Here is a 13,885-nt window from a genome sequence, read left to right as displayed (position 1 = left end):
ATTTCCGCACTCGCCAAATTTTCGAAGGGGGGAGGCGAGTTAGGGTTTTTTGTCGATTGGTTTCCGACGAGAGAAGGGGATGGGTAGAGACGGCATGGTATCGGCGGCGGCGGTGGCTGATTCAACTATGAAGAAAACGCAGGCGTCGAGGAGTTGGGTATTGCTTGATTCTGATGGGGAGGGAACAATTCTTGATATCGACAAGTATGCGATTATGCATAGAGTTCAGATTCATGCGAGGGATCTGAGGATTATTGATCCATTATTCTCATATCCTTCCGCCATTCTGGGTCGGGAGAAAGCAATTGTTCTTAATCTCGAGGTTTGTTGCCCAACTTTTTTTTGTTTTTGGCGTGGGGTGGAGTATCTAATTCGTTCCTTTTTTGTTTGAGCCAGCATATCAAGGCAATTATTACGGCGAATGAGGTAACTAATCTTACCTTTTTTATATTCTTTTTTATATAGCTCAGATTTAAGGTTCATTCTAGTAGTAGAATGATTTGCTTTAATCTTGTTTCCTCTGTTTCCCTTAATCATCCTCGTTTTAAGCAGGTGATGCTTAGAGATCCTTTGGACGATAATGTGATTCCAGTTGTCGAGGAACTTAAAAGACGTTTGCCAGTCAAGAGTCCTGTCAATTCCGCACAATCCGAGGGAAGAGAGAACCTGGGAAGACATTCTGATGCTGAACCTGCTGAAGAAAATGGTGAGTTGTTAAGAGTTTCTCAACTTGTAGGGGCGGAACCCGCCTCTTTCTTTCAGGTGGTATGTATGTAAAATTTGAAGTTTAGTGTTAGATGTGTAAATACATAGGAATTTAGTGGTTTGTGTGTAAATTTCGCAATAATACACATTCTAGGTCTAGCTGTGAAAGCGCATATGGAGTTTAGTCCCACGTTGGCTGGAGAGATAGAATTGCCTTTTAAATAAAGAATGTCTGACGTACAGCAAGCAAAGTGCATGAATGCGCATCCAGGTGGTTTTTTTTTTATGACAGTTATGTTCATTTAAATAATTGGTACAATCTTCTTAAACAGGAGTTAAAATTATATCAATAAGTTTTAGTTTTGTACATACTTAATTAGAGCATTAATAAGCTTGGTTCTTTTAAATTATATATTTAACAAAATTAATGAGTTAAATGAGCTGTAGAATAATAGATTAAGGTTTTAATCTTAGCATGTTCGATTTGTTTACAGGTTAACTGGGGCAGGAATATAATTCAGAGGGGCAAAATAAAGATTAAATTATATCCTGTACTAATAAATTCTCAAATTTCAGGAGCGATAATTGCTCAAGCATAGGTTAGATCAATAGGAGATCCAGAAAGGAAAGTAGTCACGGTTCTTTCATCCAAGAAAAATTTGTAGATTTGTAGATCTGAGGCAGATGTTTGACTAAGGGAAAGTGTTTTGTGCCATATCAGATACACCCAATAATTCAACAATTAAATAAGCAAATTATTTGGGAACATACGAGCTATGGTTGTGATTGTAATGTAGGAGAGCCAGCTGGCCATCGGAAGACTTCAGTGGTAACTCTTATTTTTGTATTATTTGGCCAAACAATAAGACAGAGAATTAGAGATGCATTTTTACTTGCATGAGATTATATTGAGTGTAAATGCAGTAATATATTTGATGACATTTGTTCTTTGTCAGTTAGGATTAATATAAATTTATTAATTTTGATAAACTAGTGTAGAGGATGGATAGGGTCTGTTTGTTAGCTTTAAATGATAAATTTTCACTGAAATAATTTTTAATTTTTTGCAGTTCTGAGATTTTAATTTTATAAATCAACACCTCCGGTTGAGATCTTTGTTCAACCCGATCATCACCCAATACCCTCTCGTTGGCTCTGTATCGCTTACATATATCCGGGCTCATGTCCTATAATAAAGTTTGTTCAAATATTCATTCGAGTTTAATTTTGAAAATAGACTCATTCTGATTGAGATTGTCCTTCAACACAACAATCATCATGGACTGATTGAGAATATTTGAAATTCATATATTTTTATTTTACTTCAGTAAAAGTGTTAATCATGTCAACTTCTATTCTCGTTAAGTAGGATTGGATTGGTTTAGTGGTAGCTCGATTTTGTTAACTCCTTTCTCATTAAGTAGGATTGGATTGTTCAAATGGATACTTTGTATTGTTAGCTCTGATTATTGTTGGGAAGAGGATGTAACTAGCAAAGTTGGGACTTATGATCCTGTCTAATAGAAAATGCATCCACTTCTAGCTCAAGCTTAATTCTATAAGTTTGAGCCGACCCATGAGTTGATTTGCTTATTATGGAGAGAAAATAAAATTAGTTTAAGTTAATGTTATAATAAAATGACAAATAAGTGAAGTTATTAAGAGATAGTTAATAAGAAATCACTTCATATAAAATATAAAATATCATTTTTTAAAATTTTTTTAATAATTTAAATATAAATTTTTTGTACAAATTGGTTCATGAGCTACGAGTCGAGTTAGGGCTGATTTGAGCTTGGCTTGTTAGCTCATCGAGCTTAGTTCTCGAGCCATTTATCAAGCCGAGCTCAATCCGGCTCACTAGTCAACTTGACTGAGTTACACCTCTACCTACACACACCAACACGACAAAATCCTATGGAATCACCAGAAGAATCAATTATGGAAAATATAGAATGGAAATTATCAATGTGTTTCGACTGCTGTATTCTAGGGATGCTTTTGGTCAGTTTATTTCTAAAGCTACAACTTTCATAAACTCAAGCTGAGATGCATCATATGTGAGATGGATGCACTTCCTTCCAAATGCCCTTTTTGTTGTTTGACGTACAATTTGTTGTTGTTGTAGTATTTCTATACTTTTTATAAGCTTGCTGTCATTATTCCACAATTTTAGTGTTTCTCCATTATAGTTATGTAGTTCCTATTTGCTTTTACATATCTAACTCCTAAACTTTACTTTTTATATTTATACCAACCCAAATCTATCATATTACATAAAAAAAATATTACTATTTTAATTTTTAAAAAGTGAATACAACTTTTCATGCATAGGTAGAGTGGCATATATGTAAAATTGGAGTTTAAGTGTTAGATATGTAAATAAATAGGAAATGAGTGGTATGTATATAAATCTTTCTTCTTTGTATTCTAGCTTGTGTACTGCTTCAACATGTGTGTTTGTGTGTATGGGTATAGACATATACACGTGTGCGTACTTTCTAATGCTCTTAGAGAAACATGCTTGTATAAGTCGATGCATGTTTCTAAATTTTAGGGTGGCCCCTTTTTCTTTGAAAAGAATTTTGGTCGTTTCTGTGTATGGCATTTTTCATGCTGTTGTTTTGCTTTGTTATTTTAAGGAAGATTTACATTAATACCACTCGGATCCTACATATTTACAGATCTAATACCTAAACTTCAATTTTTACATATATACCATCTTCCCTATGCATGGAAAAGTATATTCCACTTTTTAGAAGTAAAACAAAAGTGTTATTTTTGGTGGGATATGCAAGATTTGTGTGGCTTGCATGTAAAAATTAAAGGTTAGATGTTGTATAAGTAAATAAATTGGAATTGGGTGGTGTGTATGTAAAGTCCCAATTTTATATCATGTTTAACCCCTCCTTGATAGTCTTTATGCAACTTCGTGTAGAATCTCCATTTGAGTTTCGGGCCCTAGAAGTTACTCTAGAAGCAATTTGCAGTTTTCTCGATTCACGGACAACGGAGTTGGAAAATGATGCTTATCCAGCTTTAGATGAGCTCACTTCAAAGGTTAGTTCAGTTTTTAAAAAGAATCATTTTTAGGAATGGTTATTCTTAGTTCTAACGCTCTTATTAGTTTCATGATTGGAATCATTCTCGATTCATTCAAATTTAACTGTTGAGGCTATCACTACGTTAGAAGCTGTGGATGCCTTCTTGGTATAGTTCAACTTCATCGTGAAGTGCAGTTTTCCTATGTTTAGCCATACTTATGTTTGATTTTGTTTGTTCATGAAAAAAATAAGATCCTTTAATACAGTAATCTTGGAATGTCTTTCTCATTCTTTGAGATTTATAATGCCATTTTATCGGGCATCTGTATACAGGAGCAAATACCTGGAAAAATTCAGCATATAGAAATGAAATTACCTATCAGTCATGATGGCGCTATGAAAGCCGGAAATATATGATGGAAAATATACTCCTCTTCGGTCTTCAGTAATAGTTTCCAAATGAATATATGTTAAAATTGTAATAAAAATTCAACTAAAAATCATATAAAGACGAGAATAAATATGTCAATGCTAACAAGCAAAAAACACAGGTTTACATTGTCTAGTGTGACACCTACTTCCATTGTTATGAAAGCAACAAAATTTCTTTAGTTTTTAAATATAGGCATGGCATTTTTTCCTCTTCTCATATCAGTTGTCCTACAGTTACTGGTGTTTTTGTTAGCTTTTTCAATCATGTTCATAAATATTCTCTTAGTGGCTAAAAATGAAAACTTGATTTAGAGTGCATGGTACAAACTGTTTCAATGTGCTGTTACCCCTTAAACGTGATTGTTTTGCAGATTAGCAGTCTTAATTTGGACAGAGTGCGCAAGATTAAGAGTGCCATGACTAGGCTGATTGCGAGGGTTCAAAAGGTACTGTTGTTTGTCTTATATGAGTTTTATAATTTGTATTTCGGGCAGGTTGAGCGCTCGAACCTGACACATTTAGATTCTTCATTTTGTCATCAACTAATATGTCATACATTCGAGTACAATTTATACTCACAAGGCAACTAGTTTGTTATGAGGATGGAAGAAATAGGTTTTAGGTAAAGTCATTTCAAATTTAGGCTTTCTGAATTATCTGTCCTTGTCCCAGATTATTATTTTTTTGTTTAACTTATTTAGTTTGGCCTCCCTGAAACTTGTGCGGTGAAACTTGATGTCTACCAATGGGTGAATTGGGGACCTGAGCATTCAGTTTCATATTTATTCTTTGATTATAGGATAGCAAGTCAATAGATTACGTTAAATTTAATTATCTTAATAATCTTAATATTTTATTAAATAATTTTCCTTTTGGGACTAATTCTACACTTACTAAAACAAAAATTATCAGGCCTAAATTCTAAGTTATGCGATGAAATATACTTAACTAAATGTAGTTACGAAGTACATTATCTTAGAATAATGAGATTATTCTATATTGAATAAGAAGCAAAATATGACCGCCAAAATGAATTTTTATTTCAAAATACACACATAACTTTTGAGTTTTGTTAACTTATCTAAGTGGAATAGATTACATTAGAAAAAAACTTAAGATTATTTAAATTCCACTATTTAAAGAATGAGAGAGAATAAACATGAATTTTACTTGATTTTCTTCAATTATAATTTTTTTTAATATAAGTTTCTCTTGTCTTAGACTCCCATATTTTTTCTACTTTGTTTTTTAACTCTAAAATGTCTTCAGCGGGATGCCTATGGCTTCTTAATGTCACCCTTTAGTGAATTTATAATGAAGTTTTTTCTTATTCTCCGTTGTTTCTTTGTTACGAAGAAGGTTGTTTCTTCAGGTACGAGACGAACTTGAACAACTATTGGAGGATGATGAAGACATGGCTGACCTTTATCTCTCAAGAAAATTTGCAGTAACAACATCACCTGATAGTTCTGCTGCTCCTAACTGGTTGTCTGCCTCTTCCATGGCAGTCTCGAGAATATCCAGAGCAGGAAAGGCGAGTGTTGCAGCCTTTCGTGGAAATGAAGATGATGTTGAGGATCTTGAAATGATATTTGAGGTTTGTAAATTGTTGATTTTCATTTGTTTTTTCATTGAAATGACTTGTTTTCACACGTTTAATTCCAACGATCATTAACTACTTTGCAGGCATACTTTATGCAAATTGATGGCACCTTGAACAAATTGAACATGGTATGAAATCTCAAGTCTCAACTAAGAAGAAGTTATGTAAATTGGGAGAAAATTGTCAAATGATCCTGGATTATTTATGGATGGTCCTAGATTCCTAATATGTTCAATTTAGTCTCTTTTAGTCAAATGCGCTCCAATAAAATTTATTAATATCTCAATTTTGATTCAAAATGATCCCATGCAGCCACTATTTTATATCATATTAGAAGAGTCGAGGGACTAAACTGAATATATTAAAAATTGAAACTACCTCACATAAATACTCCGTGGACTGTTTTGTCCTTCTTTTTCTCTATTAATATTGATTCTGTTAGAACTTTAATTTTTCTTAAACATCCTTTCTCGGTTTAAATAAAATTGCTAGAAAATTGCCCCAATTTAAATTCAATTCAATCAAAACAATATAAAGTACACCTTGATCATCCTAGGACCAGGTAAATGGCCTTGATAGAGTCATATATGATGACGGTGTCATGCATATCTACCCAATGACTCCCCAAATGGTTCCAAGAGACAATCAATGGTTATAGACTCGCAATTTGATGGCTATAATGCTTCAATCAAGTTGGTCATGGCCTTCATTTCAAAAATGTTAGGATATTGAGTAATTCTTACTCCTACTAATAGATTTGGATTCTACATTTTAAGTGTTGTGACCATGGACCATATGGCCCCAAAGAGTGGGGGCGACAAAAATAATTAAATAAATAAAATTGCCAAACTAGTAAACCCATCCCAAAAAGATCCAATTGTGATAAGAAACCTCTCTCTTTCAGTTGCCTCCCAGATCCATACACTTAATCAGTCCTTTTTCTCCCTATTCCCTTTTCTGAGGAACATCATCTCTCTCTCTCTCTCTCTCTGATATCATTTTAGAGCTTCTAGAAGGTGTTTAGGAAACGGGTATTGCGGGGAGGTGGTTGTGGAATGATAAGTGAAGGATAAATATCCCTCGGAGGCTGTCCTGGTTAAAAACAACATAGACAACGTCAAAACAATGAGGTACCGATGTCAAGGAGATTTACCACCTCTGAATAAGCGATAGACACACTACTTGCAAAAGGAAAATGATACAACACTCTGTTAGGGTAGAAATCAGACACAATCTCTAAAACACACATAAAATCAAAAGTCTCTTTAAACAATAAAATAACTACATATAAATAATTCTCTACTAGAAAAAAATATAAATGGAAAATAGAAAAATGGGAAAGAAATAAAAAAAGGGAAAAAAGATGCTAAACTTCGAGATTCAGCGCCTTTTGTCCCGATCCTATGATTGCAGGATTGATTCCACGAGCCATGGAATCTCCAAAGTCACTCTCTCATTCTTTTCTTCACATTCCTAGAATGCCATAGATTAAAATCGTGTACGCAGCTGTATACATCACCAAAATACAATGAAATTGTGAAAAAACACCTAAATGCAACTATTTTACACAGTTTTTACAATACCAAAACATAATGAAAATGACAAAAACCATGTCACGTCTTTGTACAATCTTAATGTTATGATTTCAAAGCTATATATAATTGTACACGTACAACACTATAACAAAAAAACAAAAGTACGCAGCTATGGCCACCACCCACGAATGGAAGTTGCTGTCAAAGAAGAACCAATATGCAACTTTGTGCCGCCATGATTGTTTGTCTTTTGTTTGTCTTTTCAAATCAATATGTAGCTGTCTACAACATCAAAACTCGGTGACATTGAAAAAAGAACATAAACAACAACAACAACAAAGCCTTAATCCCACTACATGGGGTCGGCTACATGAATCCTTTTTCTCCATTGCATCCTATTTAGAGTCATATTTTCATTTAGTTCTAATAAATTAAAATCATTTTTTTATACAATAAGCCCAAGTCCTCCTAGGTCTACCTCTGCCTTTCTTAACATAAGTCGAATCTAAAACATCCACTCTCCTAATCTGATCATCAGTGGTCGACGCTTAATGTGAACAAACCATCTAAGACGACTTTCTCTAATTTTGTCCGTCACAGGAGCTACACCAACCCTATCACCTATCACGGATATAATCATTTCGCATTTTATCTTTAAGTGTAAAGCCGCGCATCCACCTAATCATTCTCACCTCGGCAACACTTAACTTAGTATTATAGACTTAACTTAGTATTATGCTTCTCTTTTAAAGGCCAACATTAAACGCCATAGAGCATTGCAGGTCTCACCACCGTCTTATAAAATTTTCCTTTCAGTCTAAGCGGTACTTGCTGTTATTTACATCATCAAATGTTGTACACAATTATGTTTACAAGTTGAATTTTGTTACAAAGTGGGCATTGTTTTTTTTTTTTTTTTTTCAAAAAGTTGTGCATAGTTATTACAAGTAAAAAGAGAAAAAGATAGCTCTCATTTTGTTTTTCCAAAGCTGAACTCGTTTGCTTGCAGCAGTAAAATTGGAGTAATTTGTTAAAAACTGCCATTACACACTTAAATAGCTCTCTATATTTATTTGAAGTTTGCAAACTGTTGTTCATGGCGACTAAAGAAATCATACTAGAATTCAATAATATTGCACTATATACATTTGCTGTCGGTTCCCATCAAAAAGTGTCTTTGAGTCTATGTCACACAACTGACCTTATCACTAAAAGATGCAATTACTCTCATCGTTCATATATATATAGTACTAAATTAGTCCTCAAAATTTTTTAACGGGGCTAAATTTATCCACATTGTGGACTATTTTAACCTGTATTAAAAGATTCTGAGGACTAAATTAACACTTTTATACACTTTGCGATTAAAATTGCTCCTTGAAGCTAGCCAGAAGACTTTTCTGACACTTTTTTTGTATATGCATAATTGATGCCAAGCTAAATTTTATTCTTTATTGTTTACACCCCGGCCAAATTCTCATTCTTATGTTTTCTTAGTTGCGGGAATATATTGATGATACAGAGGACTACATCAATATTCAGGTGGTTGAAAGAATATGAGTTTTACTTTTATTATTCTTATTTTTTTCTGTTACGTTTATCTAATTACATTTTCTGAATCTTCTATGATTTTTTTCTTGAAGCTTGATAATCATCGAAATCAATTGATTCAGGTAACGTTCTTCTCTACCTCGGAAGCTATTTCAGAATGTTTCATGCATGATAGATTTGCTTTTTTACAAGAAAAAAAAAAGGATAGATTGACGATATCCTGATCAAAACTTTATCAGTATGAAATTTATACCCTTAATTTATCAGTTAGTTCATTATTCATATATGGTACTCATCTTAAATCAAATTCAAGAAATTCAAAGCCCATTTTGATTAAATATTGTTCCGGACATCTTAATCTTTTCCCTCGATCTGACAGTGGTGGATAATTTAATTTTCAACGTGTTTGCTTTTCACTGAATTTTTAGTGAGTTCTCACTCATCATAGAATTATAGAACAGCAAACTACATTATAGCCTGTGACGCTCCCTACTGTGGAATCCCGACATTAGATGATGATATAGTAGCAATAAGCTTTCAAAGCAGGTTTTTTTCTACACGCTTTCGTTGCCAAACACTTCAAAATTGGGGCATTTACATTCATACCACCCAATCCCTATATATATTTACATATCTAACACCTGATTTACAGTTTTTTTTATCTCTATACCATCCAAATATTTCATATCAAATAAAAAAATACTAATATTTTCATTTTTAGAAAGTGATAGTCACCTGTTCATGCATAGTTAAGGTGGCATATATTGATACCGGAGTTAACTCAAATCACAACGGGAAAAACAATATTATTACGGAATTGTAAACTGTTACACGAAATAAAAAACTGAAAATAAATGACCACAACACCCAAATGGCCGAAAGACAATAACGACTCTGCGAAATAAAAAAGACAACAACGCAAAACACAAAGACGGCTCCCTCTAGGGCGAACTGCAGGTCTAGCAAGGTGGCTGCGGTGGTGCTGCAAGGAGGCTGGCAGCGAAGGCAGCGGATAGGAGGCTTGCTGGCTGGTGGCTGGAAGCTGGACAACACGTAGGTGGCTGGTGTTCGGTGGCTGCTGCTGGACAGGGGCTGGAAGGCTGGGGCAGTTGCTGGAAGGCAGTTGAAGGTCTGGATGACAGCAGAACAGCTGTGTGAAGCGTCGCAGTAGCAGGGAAGGTGTTGGCGAGGCTGACAGTAGTGGGGCAGCTGCTGGAAGCGTCAAACAACAACAGGGAAGGTGTCTCCATGGCTGGCGGCAGCAAGACAGCTGTAGAAAGCATCAAACAACACAGCAGGGAATGAAGATGGCAGCAAGGTCAAGTGGTTTGCGGCTTCTGAATGCGGAAGGATAAATGTCTCATTGGAGTTGAGCTATAATTGGAGCGCCACATCGGACGAGTTACAGCCAGAGCACATTCTTTTCGTTGAGTACAGTCCCTAGAGAGGAAGAACGCCTCTAAGGCAGAAACTGAAATCAGCAATCATCAAAAAGCCTCCTTCCCAATCCTAGGCAAACAACAATATATATATATATATATATTTGTTTGTTTGTTAAAATGGTTGATAGGATTCTTGATAGAAATTAGGGCAGATAAATATTTTATTGCAAGAACAACAAACACTCAACATGATTATATAAAGATAAACACCTAAGATTCAAGATGTAGGCGCTCTGTACCAAATCCTATAATTAGAGAGGTAGGAAATCTCTCCCAAATCCAAACTCTAAGACTCAAGACAACAAACTTCTGCATAACCCTAACCCTAAACATATTAGCACTATTTATATTAAACAATAATAAATGAAAAATGACTAAATTGCCCTTAGCTTAATAAAGACTAAATTGCCCTTATGCACCGTTGTAACTCCCTCCCAAAAATACACATTGTCATCAAGGTGGAAAAAAACAGATGTTGGATCAGGTTGTATAACTCCCACGTGACGTCATCATCTGGCAATCGTTTCTTTTCAATTAGAAATTCATAGTGACCATCACCATCTCGAAATGTCTTCTTGTGTCCGTACTTGGGTCACATCCAAATCCAATAGTACCTTGACTTCAAACAAGTTAACCTTGGAGAATACTGCTACCCCAAGCAACTCATCCGCTAGCTTATTGATTCCTATAATATCTGCTAACTTCATATCATGTGTCTTTTCCATTATATGCAACTCGATCAAGATTCTTAGCCCTTCATCCTAAACCATCTCGAATTGTAGGATTTGAGAGAGATCTCATACTTCTCGAATTGTAGGTGTTTTTTTTTTTGTGTATTTGTGTGAGTTGAGTGATCTTGTATTGCTTTGATTTACTATTGGTGAAATAAAGTATTGTGTTTGATCTAATTTCTTTGGAAAAAACTTCTCATATCATTTCACTGGTGTACATGTAAAAATTAAAGTTGAGTTGCCTGTGTATATACATAGGAATTGAGTGGTATGTTTGTAATTCTTCCTTCAAAATTTCCCCCTTATTACTCGGTTTCCTTCCATTCCTATTCTAAAAAGTGAAACTTCCAAAATTGAACTTCAATATATATATATATATATATATATATATATGAGTGTGTGTGAGATATTGATGAATTATCTTTACAGTTGGAGCTGGTCCTGAGCTCTGGAACTTGTTCCCTCACCCTGTACTCGTTAATAGCTGGGATATTTGGCATGAACATTCCTTACTCTTGGAATGACGACTATGGCTACGTATTCAAATGGGTATGTGCATGTGATTATCTCTATTTATTATTCCTGATGGAAAAAATGCTTTCTTTCATTTGAATTCCCATTCCCAGGTGGTCATCTTGTCAGGAATCGCAAGCGCCATTCTGTTTCTTGGCGTACTGGCATATGCCCGTTTCAGAGGCCTCATTGGAACTTAGACTGGAAACAAATTGGTAATCTATTTCCTCTCCTGATTTTTATCATAATTATATATATATATATTAAACTATGAAATTCTCTAAATTTAAAAACAATGTTAAAACAATTGTTGCGTATTCGTATATCTAACAGTATTACATAAGTAAATTTTGAAGTTATAGTTGTCCGATGCATAAACAAATTAAAATTGTGCGGTATGTATGTAAGTTTAATTAAAATATAATTAATGTGCCAATTTTGTAGGATTTCTGATCAAAATCGGTCGAGGTTATCATAACATATTTTTTTCTCAATTCCAGTTTCACAGGAATCTGTTCTGCGGCTTTTTTTTTCTTCAACATTTTCCCCCCACTTTTTTTTTTTTTCCTTTTTCTTATTTCTGCTGCTTTCTGTTAAAGAAAGCCCACAGGATCTGCTTTGCTAGGCTCCCAATTCTCATATCTTTGGCAAATGACTTCACCTTTTTTTTTTTGTACTTTTTTAATTAAGTTCTATTAATTTTTGGAGTCTGGTATTAGTTTCTCCATTTTAATGTTGGGGCAATTACATATATACCACACAAGTCTTATGCATTTACATATCTAACACCTGAACATTTATATTTACGTGCTTACCAATCAAATCTTTAGGATCACATCAAATATATCTTAAAAATAAAATATATATTTTCATGCACGGACTTATGACATGAGGTTATTATAAGAGTGTAAATGAGCTGAACACGAGCGAGCCCAGGCTCAGCTCCTGTTTGGCTCATTTATATTTTGAGCTCAAAAAGCGTGTTTGTGTTCTGTTCGTTTGCTTAGCGAATCAAACACAAGTTGTTCACGAATAGAGTCGTTTTGACAACCCTAATCATGTTGTCGTAAGATGTTAAAACATCATTTGAATATAATTTAATAATTTTATTCTATTTTCTTAATTAATATTTTTAATTTATTATAATTCCTTGTAGCCTTGTAGTCAATTAATTTTTTTAAAAATACTACTCATCAATGAATATATATATATATATATATATATCTAATTGATTAGTAGGATTTCGAGCCAAAATGAGTCGAACGCAAACGAACAAATCTTTGTTCATATTCGGCTCATTAACTTAGCGAATGAACCGAACACGAGCTGTTCGCGAACAACGAGCCGTTTTGACAGCGCTAATTATAAGTGTAAATACATAAGAATTATGTGGTTCTAAACACATAAGAATTTCTCTTTAAAATTTGAAGTACAGTTCTAAACCATTGCCTCTGTGTGTGTGTGTGTTCCATGTGCCCAATCGTTTTGTTATTTTGATGGTTAGATTTTCAAGGCTTGGTAAGGCCTATTTGGGATATTTTTAATTCTTACCTTTTTAAAAAATATATATATATGATTATTTGGTGTATTTTTCATGTATTTTTTTAGATTAAAATGAAAAAAAAAATTAAAGCAACTAAAATTATTGAAATTTTACAAAAATACCATAAAATTCTTATGCAATATATATCTAACATTTAAAGTTTGGTAATTATGTTATCATATTGTCTATTTCTCCCTGTTCTGAAAAAAAAAAGGGAATTATTTGGCAATGTTAAGGGATTCATATTCTAGTTTTTGGAGAAGGGCATTTACATGCATAACATCCGATTTCTATATATTTAAATATCTAAAACCTAAATTTAACATTTTACATTTATAATACATAAATCTTTTATGTCACATAAAAAAATATTACAATTTAAATTTTAATAAGTGAAATTCGTCTTTTCATGCATAGGTAATGTGGCATGTATGTAAAAATTGAAGTTCACGTGCTAGATATGCAAATACATGGTCCATCGAGCTCTAGTAGTATAGGTTCGGAAAGTAATGACGGGATAAATAAGTAAATAACAGCGTTAAAGAATTTGTAGAGGGCAACGTTCGATTTTAGCGTGGGAATCGACTTGGTTCAGAGCTCATTATATTGCAAGTATGGTTGTCAATTTGGCTCGTTGTTCACAAACAGCACGTGTTCGACTAGTTAAGCAGCTCGTGTTCGGCTCGTTCGTTAAGCCTAACGAGCCGAACACGAATAACAGTTTGCTCGCTAGTGTTCGGCTCGAAATGGCTCCCCAAAAAATTATTTAATTTTTTTTTTTATAAA

The 13,885-nt window shown here is 33.9% G+C and overlaps 1 protein-coding gene across 2 annotated transcripts; it reads left to right on the top strand.

The window, feature by feature from the left end:
• On the top strand, nt 1-12,323 carry LOC110029226 (magnesium transporter MRS2-I-like). Of its 2 annotated transcripts, XM_020731411.1 has the most exons (12): nt 1-322; nt 397-426; nt 553-706; nt 3,644-3,765; nt 4,553-4,627; nt 5,554-5,778; nt 5,868-5,912; nt 8,817-8,861; nt 8,963-8,992; nt 11,473-11,592; nt 11,670-11,771; nt 12,057-12,323. In XM_020731411.1, the coding sequence occupies exons 1-11, from the start codon at nt 80-82 to the stop codon at nt 11,754-11,756; spliced, it is 1,176 nt and encodes a 391-aa protein (XP_020587070.1). In that variant the 5' UTR covers nt 1-79; the 3' UTR covers nt 11,757-11,771; nt 12,057-12,323. The 2 variants fall into 2 exon arrangements, with proteins under 2 accessions (XP_020587070.1, XP_020587071.1); XM_020731412.1 differs by lacking the exons at nt 8,817-8,861; nt 8,963-8,992.
• Nucleotides 12,324-13,885: the final 1,562 nt, after the last annotated feature.

Source organism: Phalaenopsis equestris, unplaced genomic scaffold (genome assembly GCF_001263595.1).
Source record: "Phalaenopsis equestris unplaced genomic scaffold, ASM126359v1 Scaffold000552, whole genome shotgun sequence".
NCBI lineage: Eukaryota > Viridiplantae > Streptophyta > Magnoliopsida > Asparagales > Orchidaceae > Phalaenopsis > Phalaenopsis equestris.
This window is presented reverse-complemented; position numbering and strand designations above follow the sequence as displayed.

Bases quoted from the DNA above. Each gene is read 5' to 3' on its own strand.
- LOC110029226 (XM_020731411.1), top strand. From the start codon at position 80: ATGGGTAGAGACGGCATGGTATCGGCGGCGGCGGTGGCTGATTCAACT. The intron at 707-3,643 runs GTGAGTTGTTAA...AACTTCGTGTAG, and splicing joins TGAACCTGCTGAAGAAAATG to AATCTCCATTTGAGTTTCGG. The intron at 8,993-11,472 runs GTAACGTTCTTC...TTATCTTTACAG, and splicing joins ATCGAAATCAATTGATTCAG to TTGGAGCTGGTCCTGAGCTC.